General features: G+C 44.0%; 1 protein-coding gene across 1 annotated transcript in view; it reads right to left on the bottom strand.

Moving 5' to 3' along the window:
- The window catches only part of LOC124377359 (NACHT, LRR and PYD domains-containing protein 12-like), an 839,056-nt gene that overhangs the window by 49,959 nt on the left and 769,463 nt on the right, over positions 1-19,634 (bottom strand). Inside the window, exon 10 of the mRNA XM_046836796.1 lies at positions 2,644-2,817. Within this exon, the coding sequence (XP_046692752.1) occupies positions 2,644-2,817 (174 nt within the window). The remainder of the gene's footprint in view (positions 1-2,643; positions 2,818-19,634) is intronic.

Below are 19,634 nucleotides of genomic sequence, written 5' to 3'. Positions count from 1 at the left end.
TTCCGGGTCGGCAGCAATCTTGCTGTTTTTCCCGCACCTCCCGGTATATAAGGGCAATCAAGACTTCAGCTCCTGGCCAGATTATCTGACCGGCTTCCTTGCCACCCTGCCTGCCCTGGTTTCTGATCCTGATCCTGCTCCTGATCCCTGTTTTGCTCTGCCCTGCCTATTTACCTGGTTTAGATTCTGGACTGTTTTTTTGGTTTGTCTTTTTGCTCTGCCCTGTTTTGCCTAGTTTGCCGGTTTTGTTTTTTTTGGTTTTGTCTTTCTTGTATTGCCCTGTTTGCCTGTGACTTGACCCTGGACTGGTTTTGGATTGTGTTTTTGCCTTTGCCCCATTGCTTAGCCTGATTACTTTTTTATTATTAAAGCCTGTTTTTTCTATACCCCTGTGTGCATCCTGCATTTGGGTCCTTACACACCTAGCCCTGCACCCGTGCTCCCTGACAGATTGTCGTATGATTTCTAATCTCCGTCATTAAAACCTCCGTTCCACTACCCCAGTTTCGGTTTCCGTCTCTCCAAAACCCTGACAATCACTAAGTGATGTGCTATGGCTTAAAATCACCAACCCACCCCACTCCTTCACCCAATCAGCATAATTACTGCTGTTGCTGTGGGTTTCCTGCAGCATAACAACATCCACATGCTTCTGTCTTATGAGCTCATAAAGCTTTGCTCTCTTTCCATATTCCCTCGCTCCGTTAATATTAAGACTCGCAACTTGAAACCCGTTAATTAAAAAATTAAATTAAAGTAAAACAAACAAATGCTAAAATAACTACAAATAAAACACCGCACACTATCACTATTCATCTGAGTTTTCCCTATTGACCTTCTTTATCAGCTTTTTTAACATAAAAATGTCCTGATCTGTAAAAGCTCCTTCTCTTCTAAAGTGCTTTATATCATTGACGAACTGCTTCCGGGAAAAACTACTTGAGTAAAACATTCTTTTGCCACTTGGTGGTTCTTAAAAACTCTTTAATATCCACAGTACTATATAATACATTTAACGGTTCTTCCTAAGAGTCTAGATTAAAGACTGAATCAGACATTGGCGTTTTAACTGTCTGATTCGGGTTCATCCACCTTCACATCTTTCTTTGCCTGCTTCTTCCCCTGTCCCCTACCTCACTTCTTACTTTTAGTTGGCACCTTAAACTGGGGCTCGTTGTCCATCTCCATGTCTCCCCCATCCCCTTGCCATGGTGTAGTGACTGGTGCCTCCTGGCGACAGCTCTGCACCCCTGTGCCTCCCTCTGCCAGCGCAGGCAGCTCCAGCACTGCTCCAGAGTCCACTGTGACTTTTTCAGTTTCACAAGGCCTCTCGCGGTCCAGTTCAGCAGTGCAGGGATTCTCCTGGTCCAGTTCAGCTAAGCAGGGCTTCCCCGGGCCCAGTTCAGCTGAGTCGGGCTCTTCTGGACCCGGTTCAGCCGAGCAGAGCTTCTCTTGGTCCAGTTCGGCTGAGCAGGGCTTCTCTGGGGTGGTTATGTTGTTTGTAGACCTCTGGTCTACAGTCTGAGCTTGGGGCTCACGCTCTGGTGCAGCAGCAGTTATGGGGCTTTCAGCAGCAGGCCAAGCTGAAGCTACAGGGGGAATGACTCCAGCAGGTTCAGCTGCTTCCTGCTTCGGTCACTTAGAGACACCGGGGTCACTCTATCTTTCGGGACAGGCGCGCACAAGATGCCCTAACTGACCACATTTAAAACATTTTATATCTGAATCGGTGGAGACAAAGATGTTGTCAAACCAATCAACTCTAAACTTGAAGACCAAATTTAATTCCTTAACACCCTCATTCAGAACCATAAAAGACACCAAGTGCTTAACTTTTGGGAACTAACATGCGAGAGGGATTTTCTTAATCGGGGAAACGGTTCGCCCGTATCGAGACAGCTCCTTCACAATCCCCTCATTACTTATTGAAGGAGGAACATTCGATAGCAACACCTTTTTTTGCGGGAGAACTGAGGGGAGAAACCAATATGCACTCATAATTCACAACAATTCCCTTTTGGATCAGTTTAGTCACTCTTTCAACACTGTTCAGAAACACAACAATAGCACTGTCCATACGGGTGGCAGAGACAATATTCCCATGCCCCACCACATTACCAACCGCTAACACACACTCCTCTACACTTGCCCCGCACACCACCCGCACACCGTGCCGGCGAGTAAAACTTTCCAAAACACCATGCTAAACACTCTCACTATCACACACACACACACACACACACAATGCACACACAGGCATGCTGGTACACACACACACACACACACACAAACACACGAAATTGTTCCAAGATGTTTAAAGGAATAACTTGCGAAAAATATACAATTAAAAATCACCCCTCCCCCGCGCATGCGCAGAGAGAGAGAGAAAGCGAGAGAGAGTGTTTTGTGTGTGTGTGTGTGTGTGTGTGTGTGTGTGTGTGAGAGAGAGAGAGAGAGAGAGAAAGAGTGTGTGTGGTCAATCAACACTAATTTAAACTAACAAACAAATAAAAAAAAAATAAAACTCTAAAGCTCCTCCTCAGAACATTGATGCTGAACGTAAAAGCTCTGCTTTAGTCTAACTATTAGACAATGTGTATTACTGAGGAGCAGGTCATGTGACTCTCAGAGAGATGATCTTACCACAGTTTCTCCAGTTTACAGTGAGGATTCTCCAGTACAGCAGAGAGACACTTCACTCCTGAGTATCCTACTTTATTCAGAGACAGATCCAGTTCTCTCAGGTGTGAGGGGTTTGATCTCAGAGCTGAAGCGAGAGCAGCACAGCCTTCATCTGATACTCCACAATCATCCAACCTGAAGATACACAATGATACACACTTCACTCTCTCAGTTTTTACACATTACACATCCTGTGTATGTTTTGAAATAAGTGGTATGGATGGACAGATGGATGCTAGCGGAAATATAAACAGTAGATACTGTAAATGAGAGAATGCAGATAAATAAACTGAATATTGTTTATTCAGTGACAAGAACAAGTCTGTTTTTTATACAGTTTGTGTGTTAGAGAGAAAGATAGTGTGTATGTTTGTATATGTGTGTGTGTGTGACGGATGGACACTTTCATAAAGAATTAGATGGATAAATAGGTAAAAGGGGAAAGTGAAAATAATGAATAAATACTGGTGTGTGCGTAAAAATGTAAAGAAATGAATAAAAAAAATTAACAAAAATTAAAACATGCTTATGCACCCATTAAAAACGACGCTCTGCTTAAATGAGGACACACACATTAAAACATCACACATTTAGAATTGGTTGACGATCCTTGTCCAGTGTGCACAAGACATCATTCAGTGCCTAGGCAAGTCACAACGTCCGCTTCCGGTTCAGCACCATCTTTTAGCCGGCAACACTGGCATGCCCCCCATCTTGTTTCTGTATAAATAGCCACCGGCTGCCTGCGCTCGCTGCCAGATTGTCTCGTTTGGCTCCACGCTTTTTTGAGACCTTCCTGCCTTTATTTTTTTCCCCGTGGAAAGTTTACTTTCACTTTCGGATCTCCCAGTTTTTTGGATTTTTGCCTGCCCTCGGTTTTCGGATTTTTGGATTCCCCTTTTGCTCTGTTCTCCGGCTCTCTCCCTCTGTCTGCTTTCAGACTCGCTTCTGTACTCGGACACGCCCTCTGCTTCGCTCTCCCGGTGCCCCGGACCTTCACATTAACCCAGTGAGTGCCGCAACTGTGTGTTCATAAGTATTCGTTATTGCTTTTCTCAGTATAAACCCAGCGTGTGCTTCTACTATGTGTTTCACGGCAAAAGTATTCGGACATTATTGCTTTTCCTAATATTAACCCAGTGTGTGCTTCTGTTGTGTGTTCATAAGTTTTCGGACATGTTGCTTCCCTGCCTGTTCTATCTTTCTCATTCTTTTCTTCTACGTTAACCTTGTGCGTGCCGCGACTGTGTTTTGTGCTATAGTATTCGGACATTTAATATTTCCTGCCTGTCCAACAATCCTCTCTCGATTCTTATCGTCTGGAGCATTATACATTTGAGTCCTATCATCCACTCACCTAGCCCCGCACCCAAGACCCTGACAGTAAGAGTCCACTCTCACAATGTCCTTTCCCTGAATGTTCACTGATGCTAATGATAGTGTGTTTGTGCCTCCATTTGGGCAGCTCCATCGGCACCAGTCCACAAAGTTCTGTATAAGTCCTCTGTACTCCCTGTCATCATCATCTGTGATTAGACCGACGATGGCAGAGTCATCAGAAAACTTCTGCAGGTGACAGGTTGCTGAGCTAACCATGAAGTCTGCAGTGTAGATGGTGAAGAGAAACAGGGCTAGAACCGTACCCTACGGGCTCCAGTGTTGCAGACAATCATGGCAGACTCACAGTCACAAGCCTCGCATACTGTGGTCGGTCTGTGAGGTAGCCCAGTATTCAGGCAGACAGATGATGGTCCACTCCCATGTACACCATCTTATCCCTCATGAGCGCAGGTTGTATGGTGTTAAAAGCACTTAAGAAGTAAAAAAACATGACTCTCACAGTGCTCCCAGCCTTTTCAGGTCTGAAATCGCCTGATTTAGGAGGAAGATGACCTCGTCTTCCACTCCAATGCCAGGTTGGTAGGCAAACTGAAGTGGATCCATTGATGGGCTCACCAGAGGTCGGAGATGAGTGAGCACAAGCCTCTCCAATGTCTTCATCAGATGTGAGGTCAGTGCTACTGGTCTGTAGTCCCCAAAGTCGTTTGGGCATGACGTCTTTGGAACAGGCACCACGCAGAATGTTTTCCATATCTGTGGCACCTTTCCCAGCTTCAGGCTCAGGTCTACCATGCACAGCAATATGTCACACAGTTGGTCTGCACAGGTCTTAAGTAGCCTGGAGCTGATGCCATCTGGGCCCGCAGCCTTCCTCGCTTTGATCTTCCTGAGCTCCATTCTCATCTGGGCTTCTGTGAGGGGAAGTGTATATTGGTTGGAGTGTTGACTGGAGGGAATCAGCAGGGAGGGGGTTGGGTGTGTTGTGTATTGACTGTGAGCTGATAGCAGTGCAGAGAGAGGTGGTTCTGGAGCTGCTTGCTGTGGAAGCAGAGAAGGGGAATTGCAGCAGGGGGACTGGATGGGGCAGAGGAGGGTAGCTGATCAAATCTGTTAAAGAATAGATTCAGATCATTTACCCATTTCTGGTCACCCTCAGCCTGAGAGCTGGGCTCCTTTTGACCAGTGATGGTTTTGAGCCCCTTCCACACACTGCTGACATTGTTCTGCTGCAGCTGATCCTCCATCTTCCTCCTGTAGGAAGCTTTTTCTTCACTGATCATCTTTCTCGGTTCTCACTGGACAGTTTTCAGCTCTTCTTTGTTTCCTGATTTAAAAACCCTCTAACCATCGCCTCAGGATCTACTGTGCCTTTGCCTCTGAGTTTCCTTTACTAGTTAACCAAATTGCCTGCTTTGATTCTCCTATTAAGAAGTTTATTAGGCAGACACATTTTCTGTCTGTGCTCACATATTTAGGCCCAAAGATAAAAAGCTCTTTACTGAAGTTACCGCCCAGGTCTCTGACCCATCCCTCTAACACCGTGAACAGTCCTCTCAGCTTGCGGAAGTGTAGAAACAGGTGGTCTACTGATTCTTCTGTGTTGCAGAAGACACATTCCCTCCCTATGGTGGGGTCAATGTGTGCCACGTGTCTGTTCATAGCTACCGCCCAGTGAACAATCCTCCATTGGAGATCCGCAGTGCGTTTCTCTATTGGAGGTTTGTACAGGGATCTCCAGCAGCCTTTGGGAGACGAGTCTGGCCCAAACACTTCTGACCACTTCGACTTTCAAAACCTTCTACACAAAACCCTTGTAATTTCTCTTTTAGTTGTCGAAGTAGCGGCTCAATTGCCAATGAGTATAATTGACCTGATAGTGGGCAGCCTTGCCTGATGCCCCTGTGCTTAGCCCACCCCCCACTTTTAACCCTCTGGAGTCTGATTTGCCGCTAGCGCCCAAACGTGCTTTTCTTTCAGATGCCAGCAAAAAGAGTTAAAACTGCTCGGTCATATTTGATCAAACATGTCAAAGTAATACATCATTTAAATCTGTGAAGGGTCTACTTTCATTTGTGTATGCTCACTGTATATGTATTGTATTTTTTGCGTTGTATTTTTTTAAATGAATAAAATAGTCAGGGTGCGCCATCTGTCGCCTTTGACTGCGTGATCTACGTTTAGAAACACGTCATCATAAAGAGCTGAAACTCGGCCAATAGCTGACACACGGAAATAATAAATATATCTTTAGACAGCTTAAAGTGTGTAGTTTTAGAATAAGTAGGTGAAATAAAAAAACATATATTTTCAATGAAAATAAATCATGTGAAACCAAGTAGAGGCACAGATTTTCCACCGCAGCTCATTTTCTGAAAGAGATGTTCCCGAATGCTGAGGTGTAAATGTTATATGTACAATGCATGCTAACAAATTTATACTGTTCAAGTGTATTCATCTTAAAATATATTGTTTGGGTATTTTTAGGAATGTGGCTGCATCACCCTTGCCTTCACTGGAAACTCACACCAGGCCACGCAGGTGTGTCTCCATTTTGACTTCGACTGAGAATCATCCTGAGTAAGTACATATTTTATATTTTCTTAAATAAAATTTAGTTTGAATCATTATTGCATTGTATGTCATATGCAAACAACTTTATCAATGACACAATTAGTGATGTTCATGTGTCTGTGTGTGTGTGTGTTTCATAAACAGATGTGATCAAGCACCTGCACAAAGACATTTCAATGCACTGCACTTGTAACTGCATACAACCAGCACATGGGGGCGTTGACCTGTCTGATCAACTGTTACAATACTACACAGCACAGCACAGCACAAAACAATGAAGTGGTACCGAAATATTTTTCTACACTTTTTGGACATCGCTGCCACTGACAGTTTCATTGTGCATAAAGAACTGTATGGTGACGTGTCCCATAAATAATTTATGGAACAACTTATTGCCGAGCTTTTTAGCATCACACAGAAAGTAGTGCCAAAACGGACCAACTCTGATCATGTACCAGTTCCAGGATCTGAACTGTCCTCTGATGTCAGAAATGTTGCCACTGCTGGCTGCAAGAGCTGTGTACATTGCAAAACATTGCATGGTAGCACCACAAAACACCATGGAAAAGACCTGTGTCTTCAGATGAACAAGAACTGCTTTTAAGAGTGGCACAGGGATTTTGCATAGTATTGTAGTGTATTGTTTTATTGTTATTGTTGGACACAATTCCGTTTTTAATGCTGTTCTTGCTAATGTGTATTTTAAATAAACCACAAATAAACGCATTACTGCAAGAAGGAATGCATTTATTTGTGGTTTATTTAAAATACACATTAGCAAGAACAGCATTAAAAACGGAATTGTTTTTTCACAGCATGACAACGCCTCTTCGCATATGGCCTTTCAAAGTAGAAAGTGTCTTTTAAATTTTAAATCAATGTATTGTTTACTGTGAATGAGCAGGCAGGATGATTTTTACATGATAAAAAAAAAACCTACATTAGAAGATCTGTTTTAAAAAAGTATTGTGAAAACATGTTTACTATCGGTTTTGTGGCCTTATATCAATGAGGGTTTTTTTTTTTTTAGCTTTTTCAAAAACCATGCATAAATCTTATTTTGTCAAAAATACAAACACACACATATAAGTTGTTTACATATTATGGTAGCCCAGTTTGTGCTGAATACAGTGTAATAAGTCTTTTGTCAATAATATATTTTAAAAGCAACTAAAAAGAACCAAATGTAAGAGCATGTCAAAATCTCTCACCCAAACCAAATAAAATTCTCACCCAAACCAAAGGCTTTAATGTTTTCAAATAAATATCTGTGATCAACTCTATCAAAGGCTTTTTCCTGATCAATAGAGAAGAGTCCCACATCTGTATTATTGTCGCTGGCTAACATAATTACGTCAAGCATAAGGAAGAGGTTGTCCATTATTGTTTTGTTAGGTACACAGTACGTTTGTTATTCATTAAGAATGTGTTCTAAAACCAGTTTTACTAGTCTTCAGTTGTTCAGTAGCTCAAGATCCCCCTTTTTTGGTAATAAGGATAAAACGGCTGTTCTGCAGCTGATCGGCAGCTCGTTCTTTATGTGGGACGTCCTGTAAACTAAAAGCAGGTCATCTTTTAATAAAACCCAAAAATGTTTATAAAATTCAGAAGGAAGTTCCCTTTGCTTGTTCAGGGAACAGTGATTCCAGCTTTTTTCTTTTCTCTTAGCTCTCCCACTATAACAGAGTCTTTTAGTTTATGAGTTTATCCTCTGTTTTGGTGATATTCTTCTCAAGGGCTTTGATGGTTGATTTGGTGAGGATGTTAGAGAATGCAGTGTAGTCCTGACAGAAAATTTTAATTTGTGCTTTCCCTACTTCCCACCATTGAACAACATCATCATACTCCTCCTTCCATTGCAGCCACTTCGACCAGAACGTATATAATTTTTCACAGAATGAAGCATCGTGTAAATGTTTGACATTAAAATGCCAGTAATAGCTGGTGTGCTGTGACTTTTTAGACTTATGTCTATTGTGCATGTGTGATGGTCAGTAAAACCGTTAGGGAGGATAATAGTTTTTAAAACTCTCTTTCTGTTGTTACTGCTGATGTAAAAGTGATCTAATCAGACTGCACTAATGTGGTGGTGAGATGCTTTGACCCATGTGTACTGCCTCACTCCTGGATGTTCTGCTCCCCAAATGTCACACAAGCTGTACCTCTTGACAATGTTGCTGAGTGAAATAGCAGAAGAGGGATAAGGTTCCTCTAAATTCCTATCCAGTGTGTGATCTAAAGTACAGTTCCAGTCGCCCCCATGTACCATGCACACGTCAGTAAAATTCTCTAGTGTGTCTTGCAGTTTTAAAAAGGATCTCACTCTTTCAGCCCCATTGTTTGGTGCATAAACATTAACAAGAATAAAAGGGAAACCCATCAACTCCACTTTAATGGCTAAAATCCTGCCTTTCTCTATCTCATGTGTAGATATGTGCTTCATACTAAGGCTATTTGAGGAAAAAGATGGAGACTCCACCAGTGAGGTTTGATCCGTGACAAAAAAACATTCTCCACCCAACTTCATTCTCCTGACTGCTGTGAGTTTCTTGTAGATAGACAATGTTGATGTGTTTATTTAAGAAGTGTGTGTAATGCTGCCCTTTTTCTATGATCTCTTCCTCCATTAATGTTTATTGTCTCTATCTTTATGTTGTCCATAAGGAAAGAGAGATAGGAGGAAAGACGGTTAACAGACAAAACAGATATGAGTAGAAAAGGAGTTTCACCCTGTGTACCTTCACCATTTCAGATAACTTTTTTCACTGCCGTTTTTCCTCTTCTAAATCTTGTTACAAACTTTTTTAATATGTACCTTTTTCTTTTGCTCAGTTCGTCAAAGCCTGCCGACTTCTGGATTTTAATTACTGACTTCAGAAACCTGTTTACATCCATGAAAAAATTCCGAACTTCAACAGTTTTACCAAAAGTCTCGTCTAGAAAATCATTGATCTCCTTTGTGGTGTATAACTGTTCATTTCCCTCAATTGAGGCAATATCAGACATCTCATAGAGACTGTCATCATCACACTTCTCATCAGTTCCATCACTTAAATCAGCCAGTTCTCCCTGGTGTGGAGAGGGGTGTGTTACTTCTACACCTACACTGCTGTCGACCTCAACCTCACACTAAACATCACCACCATCAGCTCCACGGTCCACACACACCTTCACATTATCTTTACAAGTGTCACGGACTCTAACTGCAGATTTATTACAATGTGTATAAGTTTTCCCCTGTATTAGTGTCTGATTGGGTTCAGCTCTGGGATTTCCACTGTCACTAGTTATATCTTTCTCACTGGCTGCTGAAGCCACACTGGGACCAGCTGCTTCATTTCCCGTTTCATTTTCAATTTTATTTACAGTTAATGTGTAGTCTCATTCACAGTTTCATTTGAAATCTCATTTTCAGTTTCATTCGTGGTTTTATTGATTTATTTTTTATTTTTTTTGCCCTAAATCTCCACACTCTAAGCATTTTAAACTGCCGGTACTGGCATAGATCAAATCAAATAAAATTTTATTCATCACATACACATACATACAGGGTACGACATGCAGTGAAATGCTTTATACGACGGTCTGACATGAGGGAATAGCATGGGGAAAAAGAAAAGAAGGCACATAAATAAAGTATAAAGTATAAAAAAAGATATATGTATGTAAAACAAAGGGAAAAATGTATATACAAAAAAATTCTTATGGCAGTAGACAGTGAAACAGTAAACAATGTGTAACAAAGTGTAAACAATAGACACTTTTGTGGTGGGTTGTCCATAAAGTGTCCGTATGCGGTATGGTGTGGTGTAAAGGTCCGTAAGTGTCCGTGTGCGGTGTGGTGTAAAGTGTCCATAAAGTGTCCATGTGCAGTATGGTGTGGTATAAAATAAAATAAATATAAAGTGCACTGTGCTGTACAAGTCCAGAGTTTAAAGTGTCATGGAGCGAAATGTGAAATATGTACAGAGAAGAAGTGTGAGGATGGAGAGAGTGGGCCAGTTTTTAGATCCTGGGTGTTTCCTGGTTTAAACACCGAATGGCCTGCGGGAAGAAGCTCCTCTTAATTCTCTCTGTGTTCACTTTCAGGGAGCGGAAGCGTTTGCCTGAAGGCAACAAAGAAAAGGGTCCATTGTTGGGATGGCTGAGGTCCTTCACAATCTTCCTGGCTCTGGTCCTGCACCGCGTGCTGTAGATGTCCAGCAGGTCAGGGAGCTCGGTGTGGATGGTAGGTTCAGCTGAACGCACCACCCTCTGGAGGGCTCGTCTCTCCTGCATGGTGCTGTTCCCAAACTAGGAAGTAATGCTACCTGTCAGAACGCTCTCTATGGTGCAGGTGTAGAAAGTAGACTCTTTCCACTGGAGTCCTGCTGATGTTTAGCAGTTGGTATGACCGCTCCCGCTTTTTGCTGAAGTCCACGATCAACTCCTTAGTCTTGCTGACGTTCAGGAGAAGGTTGTTCTCCTGGCACCATCTCTCCAGGTCTCATCGTTGTTGGAGATCAGACCCACCACAACAGTGTCGTCAGCAAACTTGATGATGGTGGTGGAGTTGGATGTGGCCACACAGTCATATGTGTACATTGAGTAAAGCAGGGGGCTCAGAACACAACCCTAGGGAGCTCCAGTGCTGAGGGTGAGGGTGGATGAGGTGTTTTCCCACCCGTACGGCTTGTGTTCTGTCTGTCAGGAAGTTAGAGATTCATTGACACAGCGGCTGGCTGAGTCCCAGGACCTCCAACTTAGAGGTGAGTGTGGAGGGAATTATGGTGTAAAACACTGAACTATAGTCCACGAACAACATCTTTGCATAATTCCCATTTCTTTGGTCCAGGTGGCTCATCGTGGTGTGGAGGAGATGAACAATGCGGTCCTCAGTAGACGGTACTCTGACGGTACGCAAACTGTAATGGGTCCAGTGTGTCTGGTAGTGATGCAGTGATGAAGTCTCTGACCAGTCTCTCGAAGCACTTCATCAAGCGCAATTCACGAAGCACAGGTCAAAGCCACAGGGCGGTAGTCATTGAGGCAGGTGGGCTGGGGTTTCTTCGGGACAGGAACAATGGTGGACTGTTTAAAACATGTGGGGACAACAGACTGTTCCAGAGAGAGGTTGAATATCTCTGTGAACACCGGTGCTAGCTGGTCAGCGCATGCTTTCAGAACCCGACCTGTGATGCCATCTGGTCCTGCTGCCTTCCTGGTATTCACTCTCTTGAATGCCCTCCTCACGTCATGCTCTGAGATGGTGAACGTGTTTAACTCTCCGGCTCTCTCGGCATGCATGCTGGTTGTGCCGCTAGCACCGCTAGCATGGTTAGCTGCAGGCTTGAAACGAGTGTAAAAAGTGTTGAGCTCGTCTGCCAGAGAAGCGTCCACATTCACCATTCTAGAAGATGGTGTTATATGTTTGATTTCTTCTCGTGGTAAACACGGAAGGAGATATCGAGGGTCGGGGAAAGGACATGACGTGCTTGAGTGCCTCATTTTTGCACCTGAGGGGAACCATTCTCATCCTGCTTGCGATTTTCCCAAACCTCTCGAGTTCCTTCTCAATGTCAAAATCGGAAATAAACAGAGAAACATTTGAGATCGTAACCCTCACCGACTGAGGCCGAGCGGTAAGATAGTAGTGTGAGCTCTATTTACCCACATTCCACTCCCAATCACCTTCCCTACCAACAGCCGCTCATTCAGAAAAATAACCACTGCTTTATTCATCCTCAAAGCCGATACAATATTATTAAATCAAACCTGCTCACCTACTGCTACAAACACGTCCTCCACTGTAGCCCCGGTATGGGGAACACACCTGACCCCATGGCGGAGTGAGAGAGAGACGCCACACCCGATCGGGTGAGACGCTATCTCCGGCCTCCGCCACGGAGCTCACAACACTCACAACACACTATTTACACTCTCTACACTATAAACCACTCCACGCAGTACACGCAGTATAAAAAAAGGGGGGGGGAGTAGGAACAGAAGAAAAGAAAGTAAAAAGAGTAAATAAATAAATAAATAAACTTGAGATTCAAGTTGCTCTGCTCACCTGTGATTCGCTCACACACCCTACGCTCCCGTCATGCAACATGAAAGAGAGAGAGAGAGAAATTGTGTGTGCGTGTGTGTGAGAGAAAGAGAGAGAGAGTGAGTGTGTGTGCATGTGTGTGTGAGAGAGAAAGAGAGAGAGAGAGTGAGTGTGTGTGAGAGAGACTTTTACACTCCTTTATTTACCATAAGACTCAGCATAAGTCACGTTATGTCATGTTATAAGACACTGGATGGTGTCAGGTAATAAAAATCAAATAAATAAATAAATAGTCAAATATAATCAATAAATAAAAACCATTAAACCACAGTCTCAAACATCTTCAGATCCCCCATACTCTTGTAAAAGTTAAAATCAACAACAATCCTGAAGCCTGGAGAAGATTCTAATGGCATCACAGTCAGTGTTTTGAGCCATTTTGTTTTTCCTGCTCAGGTATATTGACATTTTTGCTTCACCAAAAATAAAATTAATCAACTGTGTAGTAAATGGGAGACAAGAGGGGAAAAACAATTAATAAGGATAAAATGAGTATATAGTTTAAACAACAGTTTGCCCACATTCTCCACCTGTCGAGGATCCCCCTGCCACGCCCCCTTGAGTGGCTGTCAAACCTCGGGGCTTTGGGGAATGCCCCGCTCCTTCTCTCATGCGCGCACCGCCCGCAAGGAGCTTCTCTCTGTCGCACTAACCAGACACACCTGACTCTCATCACATGCCAATCACACCGCTAATATGAACACTCACTGCACACACTCAGGGTCCTTTATTGCGCGTTCATGTGTGTTTATACATGGTCCGATGTGGATGTATGCTGACGTTGTTCCTGCGTGTTTGTTTGGTATGTGTGTGCTTAGCTCTTACGGTGTGTTCGCTTAGGCTCACCCCCACTACGTACTGCCTCGCTCTCTCTCACTCTTCGTGCAGCCTGCGCCTCTTTCCAGGCGCGCCGTGGATTGTACTTTCTCGACTCAGGTTCCGACCCAGCCAAAGTGGACCGCGTCTCTTTCCAGACGCACCTTTGATTAACCTTTCATTTTCCGGATCCCAGTATTTGGATCAACCCGCTGAATTTGAACTGTTGTGGACCGCGCTGTGAGCGCACCACTGGATTATTCCATATTGCAGCAGGTATTTGTGTTGGCTCCGCCTTACTTGTGTTTTGTTGAATAAAAACTTTATTTGCTGCTACTTCGGCTTCCGCCTCCATACCCGCATGACACCACCATTATATAAAGCGAATTTAGCTCACAAAGAAAAGGAAATATTTATAAGTAATTATAATGGGTTATAGTTACCCCTAAATATTTAAATTAAGTTTAATTGATGTCAATGGAATTAACGTTACACTTATTTGGTCGTCCAGTGAACAGACAGTATAATCTTATATTAATTCTATAAAAGAGGTATCTCCCCTGCCAAGAAAGACGCAACCCCCCCTTACTTTATACATATAATTAATAGAGCATGTAGTTCAGATTGAATGTTGCAGGAACCCTAAAATGTAAATGGCACTCAGAGACAATCACTTGTGAAAAATATGGCATGAATGACACAAACACAACATAAAACTAACTACACAAACAAACCAAAAAGAAAACAAAAATGAAAAAAAAAAAAAAAAGTTAAAAATAGGAAAAGGGAGATAGAGAAAGGAAAAGGAGAAAGAAGAGAAAACAAGGAGAGGAATGGCAAGCTTGAACTTCAAAATTAATCACACCCTAACTGAGGTCGTCACAAAATTTCAAATTCACCTTAAAATTCAATAAAGGGGTTCACACTTAAATACGCATCTAAATTGGTTGGTAAAACGGTTACTTGCATTGGCTTGTTGCACAAGGGTCTGGATGCGAAAAAGAGATCTTTGAAGAGTCAGTTAGGATGGAGTCAAATGTTCTTCCAGGTTCTCCTGAAGATCAGAGCAGTTGTTGTTCTTGAAAGTGAAGCTTGCCGGAAGATCTTAAAGGAAGAAAGAGTAGTTTCCATGCTGTTCCGAACGTCCGACGGGCCCCTGGGCCTTCGGGCCCCGGGCGTCCGAGCCTTTCCCTAGAGCATGCAAGTTGACTTGACCTGGCCGACTGACTTGAAGATAAAGCTTGCTGGAAGATCTCAAAAAGGATTTGAGATCTTGTCCCGAAGAGTCGCTGCTGGGCTGTTCTAAGCGTCCGACTCTCCGGGCCCCGGGAATCCGTGCCTTTCCGGTCAAGCTGAGTGAGTGAGCTTGCTTTACTTGACTGACTATTGTTTAGTCGGGTTTAAGATGTTTTAAATGTCCTGAACCCCACTCATCTTTGGTGGAATTGCCAATGCTATGGCCTGAAATTTTGGAGGGAGGACCTCCCTTTGTTCATGCGTTTGTGGGCATGGTTTCCGGTTTATACTTGCTTTGGAGAACTTAAAGTTTTACCCAAAGTGTATTAAGACAGTATGGTACATTTTATGATCAAATAAAATGCACCATTGTTTGCAAAACAAGGAACAGATAATTTTGGTGATCATTTTGATATTAGACATGGAAAGCAAAGACAGCATTAAAACAGAGGTACATTACATACCAGTTAACTTTTAACATACTATTAACATACCAGTATTTAAGGTATAACTTTGTTAATACAATGATATATTCAGGTATATAAGATGCACCATTGTTAGGAGAATAAAGAGAAGGTCTTTATGTCAACTTTGACATCAAGCCTTAACAGAAAAGAAAATTAACACAGGTGTACAATGTACTGGGACCAGTATTTAAGGTATAACTTATGTTAATACAACATTATATTCTGGTGTATACAATGCACCCTTGTTAGGAAAGAAAGAATAAAGAGAAGATAATTTTAAATCAACTTTGAAATCAAAAAGAAGAGACAATATTAAAACAGAGGTATTTTTCTAAACCTTTTAGAGTGTAACTATTATTGAGTTTAAACACTTTATTTATTTGTTTATTGAGTTAAACACTTGCTTTATTAATATGAGAAGATACAAACAAGATATATGTTTGTGTCATGTGAAGTGGGACATTCTATCTATTATTTAATTAATAAAAGAATGCTCCCATTTGGGGTGTGTGTGTGTGTCTGTGTCCCAAACAGACGCACTGGGGCCGAGTTCCGAGAGTGAATTGTTCAATGGTTTGAGGGCCCCTGTGAATTTAACCAGAGAGGCCAGGGGATTATCTGGCTTTCAAATGGTGTGTGTGAGTGTGTGTGCGTGTGTATCTGTGTGTGTCTGTGTGTGTGTAAATGAGAGTGTGTGTGTAAGGTATAGAGACTGGCTTGTATTATCAGTTGAATGCTGCTTTAAAGTCAGCGGGAGAGGTCAGGGTTTGTCCTGCTTTGTGTCCTCCGGGGTGGGGGTATGACACTGTGGTTTACAAACTTTCAATAAAAGTGTAAGCCGTGGTGCTTATCCTTTGATTAAAAAGCAGATGACAAGGGTTAAAAATAAATGCCTGAGACATGAAGCCTACATGACACCCACCTGACTGGTTCCAAGATGGCGGCGCGGCAATAGCTCGCAGCGGTCGCTCCGGACCCAAAATGGTGCTTTATTCCTTAGCTCGCCCTACACAATACATGAACATCGGAGCAACCGGTGTCCCTGTGTACAACCGAAAAACACTGAAAGAACTCAGAAACAACCCAAACAACACCATTAATGATGACCTGCGGCAGAAGCTACGCGACCTCGGCGTGCTCCGAGAACCAGGCCTCCAGACCTCGGCATCGCCTGCGGAGGACTGACGGAGGAGGGGGAATCGGAAGCGCTGCGCGAGGAAGCAGAAACGCGGAAAGCGAGCGGGTTCTAATGCTAGGCTAAAAGCTAACCCTAGCCGGCCCGCTCTACCATCACTACTGCTGGCAAATGTCTGCTCCCTGGACAATAAATTAGACTACATCAGACTCCAACAAGCTACTCGGCGTGAGTACAGACACTGCTGCGTTTTTGTGTTTACTGAGACGTGGCTGAGTGACAAAGTTCCGGACGCCGCCATCCAGCTGGACGGGCTAGCCGCGTTTCGTGCCGACAGAAATGCAGCTCTGTGCGGTAAGACTCGCGGCGGCGGTCTGTGTGTTTACATCAACACGGAATAGTGTAAGAACTCTGTGCTTGTTTCCACCTACTGCTTATCACTGCTGGAGTTTATTGTTGTGAGATGTAGACCTTTTTATTTACCACCGCTATTGTGATCGGAGTGTACATACCACCTAGCGCTAATGCTAAGGAAGCACTCAGTGTGCTCTACGGGACCATTAGCGAACTTCAAAACACACACCCTGACGGATTGTTTATAGTCACCGGAGATTTTAATCACGCAAATCTCAGGACTGTGCTTCCCAAATTCTATCAGAATGTGGACTTTGCAACCAGAGGAGAAATCTCGCTGGATGTTGTTTACACAAACATCCGGGGTGCATACCGGGCGAAGCCCCGCCCCCACCTCGGGTACTCAGACCACATCTATGTTACGTTGATCCCAGCATACAGACCACTCAGCAGGCGTTGGAGACCAGCTCAAAAACAAGTGAGAACCTGGCCAGCAGGATCAATGTCTGCTCTCCAGAACTGTTTTAAATGCACTGCCTGGGACATGTTCAGGGAAGCTGCAACCAATGGCGATTTCATCAACTTGGAGGAGTACACGTCAACAGTGACCAGCTACATCGGCAAGTGCATTGATGACGTGACTATCTCCAAGACCATCACTACACGCTCCAATCAGAAGCCATGGATGACCGCCAAGGTGCGTGCGCTGCTAAAAACAAGAGACTCTGCCTTCAGAGCAGGGGACAAGACGGCCTTAAAAACAGCAAGGGCCAAACTGTCCCGTGCTATCAGAGAGGCGAAGCGTGCACACGCCAAGAGAATCCATGGCCACTTTCAGGACAGCGAAGACACCTGGCGCATGTGGCAGGGCATCCAGGCGATCACGAATTACAAGACCACATCACCTGCTTGTGACCATGACCCCTCCCTTCCAGATGCGCTGAATGACTTCTACACCTGGTTCGAGGTGCAGAACAACGTGGTGGCGAGGAAGACCATCCCTCCTCCCAGTGACCAGGTGCTCTGTCTAACCACAGCTGAAGTGAGGAAAACTCTATGCAGAGTTAACCCACAGAAGTCTGCTGGACCTGACAACATTCTTGGCAGAGTGCTCAGGGAATGTGCAGAACAACTAGCAGATGTCTTCACTGACATCTTCAACATCTCCCTGAGCAGCGCCACTGTTCCTACGTGCCTCAAGACGACGACCATCATTCCTGTGCGGAAGAAGTCTTCTGTGTCCTGCCTCAATGACCATCATGATGAAGTGCTTCGAGAGGCTTGTCATGAGGCACATAAAGACCCAGCTCCCACCCGCACTGGACCCCATGCAGTTTGCGTATCGTCCAAACCGCTCCACGGACGATGCCATCTCCACAACCCTCCATCTGGCCCTCACCCATCTGGATAACAAGGACTCTTATGTAAGGATGCTGTTCATAGAGATCAGTTCAGCATTCAACACAATTATTCCTCAGCACCTGATCGAGAAGCTGAGCCTATTGGGCCTGAACACCTCTCTCTGCAACTGGATCCTGGACTTCCTGACTAAAAGACCTCAGTCAGTACGGATCAGGAACAGCATTTCCAGCACCACCACACTGAGCACTGGAGCCCCTCAGGGCTGTGTGCTCAGTCCACTGCTGTTCACTCTGCTGACTCACGACTGTGCACCAACGCACAGCTCGAATCATATCATTAAGTTTGCTGATGACACGACCGTGGTGGGTCTAATCAGCAAGAACGATGAGTCAGCATACAGAGAGGAGGTGCAACGGTTAACAGCCTGGTGTGGAGCCAACAACCTGTCTCTGAACGTGGACAAAACCAAAGAGATGGTTGTTGACTTCAGGAGAACACAGAGTGACCATTCTCCACTGATCATCGATGGATCTTCAGTGGAGATCGTCAAGAGCACCAAATTCCTTGGTGTTCATCTGGCGGACAACCTCACCTGGTCACTTAACACCAGCTCCATCACCAAGAAAGCCCAGCAGCGTCTCTACTTCCTGAGAAGCCTGAGGAAAGCTCATCTCCCTCCCCCATCCTGACCATGTGCTACCATCGAGAGCATCGTGAGCAGCTGCATCACTGCCTGGTTTGGGAACTGCACCGTCTCGGATCGCAAGACCCTACAGAGGATAGTGAGGACCGCTGAGAAGATCATCGGAGTCTCTCTTCCCTCTATCATGGACATTTACACTACACGCTGCATCCGCAAAGCACACAGCATTGTGGACGATCACACACACCCGTCACACACACACTTCACCCTCCTACCATCAGGAAAATGGTTCCGAAGCATTCGGGCAGTCACGTCAAGACTGTGCAACAGTTTTTTGTCAGTCAGTCAGGCTCCTGAACAAACATCTGAACTGAACTCTCTCTCACACACACACACACACACACACACACACACACACACACACACTTACACACAACTGAGTGACTGATCTGTACAACCGGACTCAACACACATACACTTCGCACACCCAGGTTTCAGCACCATTCACACCTCTCATTATCACAAAATGTTTACATGCCGTTTGTTGCTGATCTTCCGGGACTTGCTCTTTGCACAATATTCTGTCCAAATCCTTTGGTCACTATTGCCTTTATTTTGATTGCTGCTATTATAGAATTGCACAACTCTGTTTACATTTCTCTGTTAGATTTTTCTGCTACTGTGCACCTTATCCTGTCACGACAGGTTTTACTGGCGGAGCTATTGCTGTTTTTATTTTTATATTTTGTGTATTGTGTATTTTCCTGCACTGTCTTGTGTTGTCTTGCACTGTCCTGTGTTGTCTTTTTGCACTGTTTGCACCAGTTGCACACATGCACTTTATGTGGTGAGTATCTTAGTTCATGGCCCTGTGTTCTTCTGTTCTGTGACTGTTGTTTTATGTTGTTTTATGTAGCACCTGGTTCAGGAGGAACG

This window comes from Silurus meridionalis, chromosome 23, assembly GCF_014805685.1.
Source record: "Silurus meridionalis isolate SWU-2019-XX chromosome 23, ASM1480568v1, whole genome shotgun sequence".
In the NCBI taxonomy this organism is placed as follows: domain Eukaryota; kingdom Metazoa; phylum Chordata; class Actinopteri; order Siluriformes; family Siluridae; genus Silurus; species Silurus meridionalis.
The sequence above is the reverse complement of the archived record's forward strand: the minus strand, read 5'-3'. Positions and strand labels throughout refer to the sequence as shown.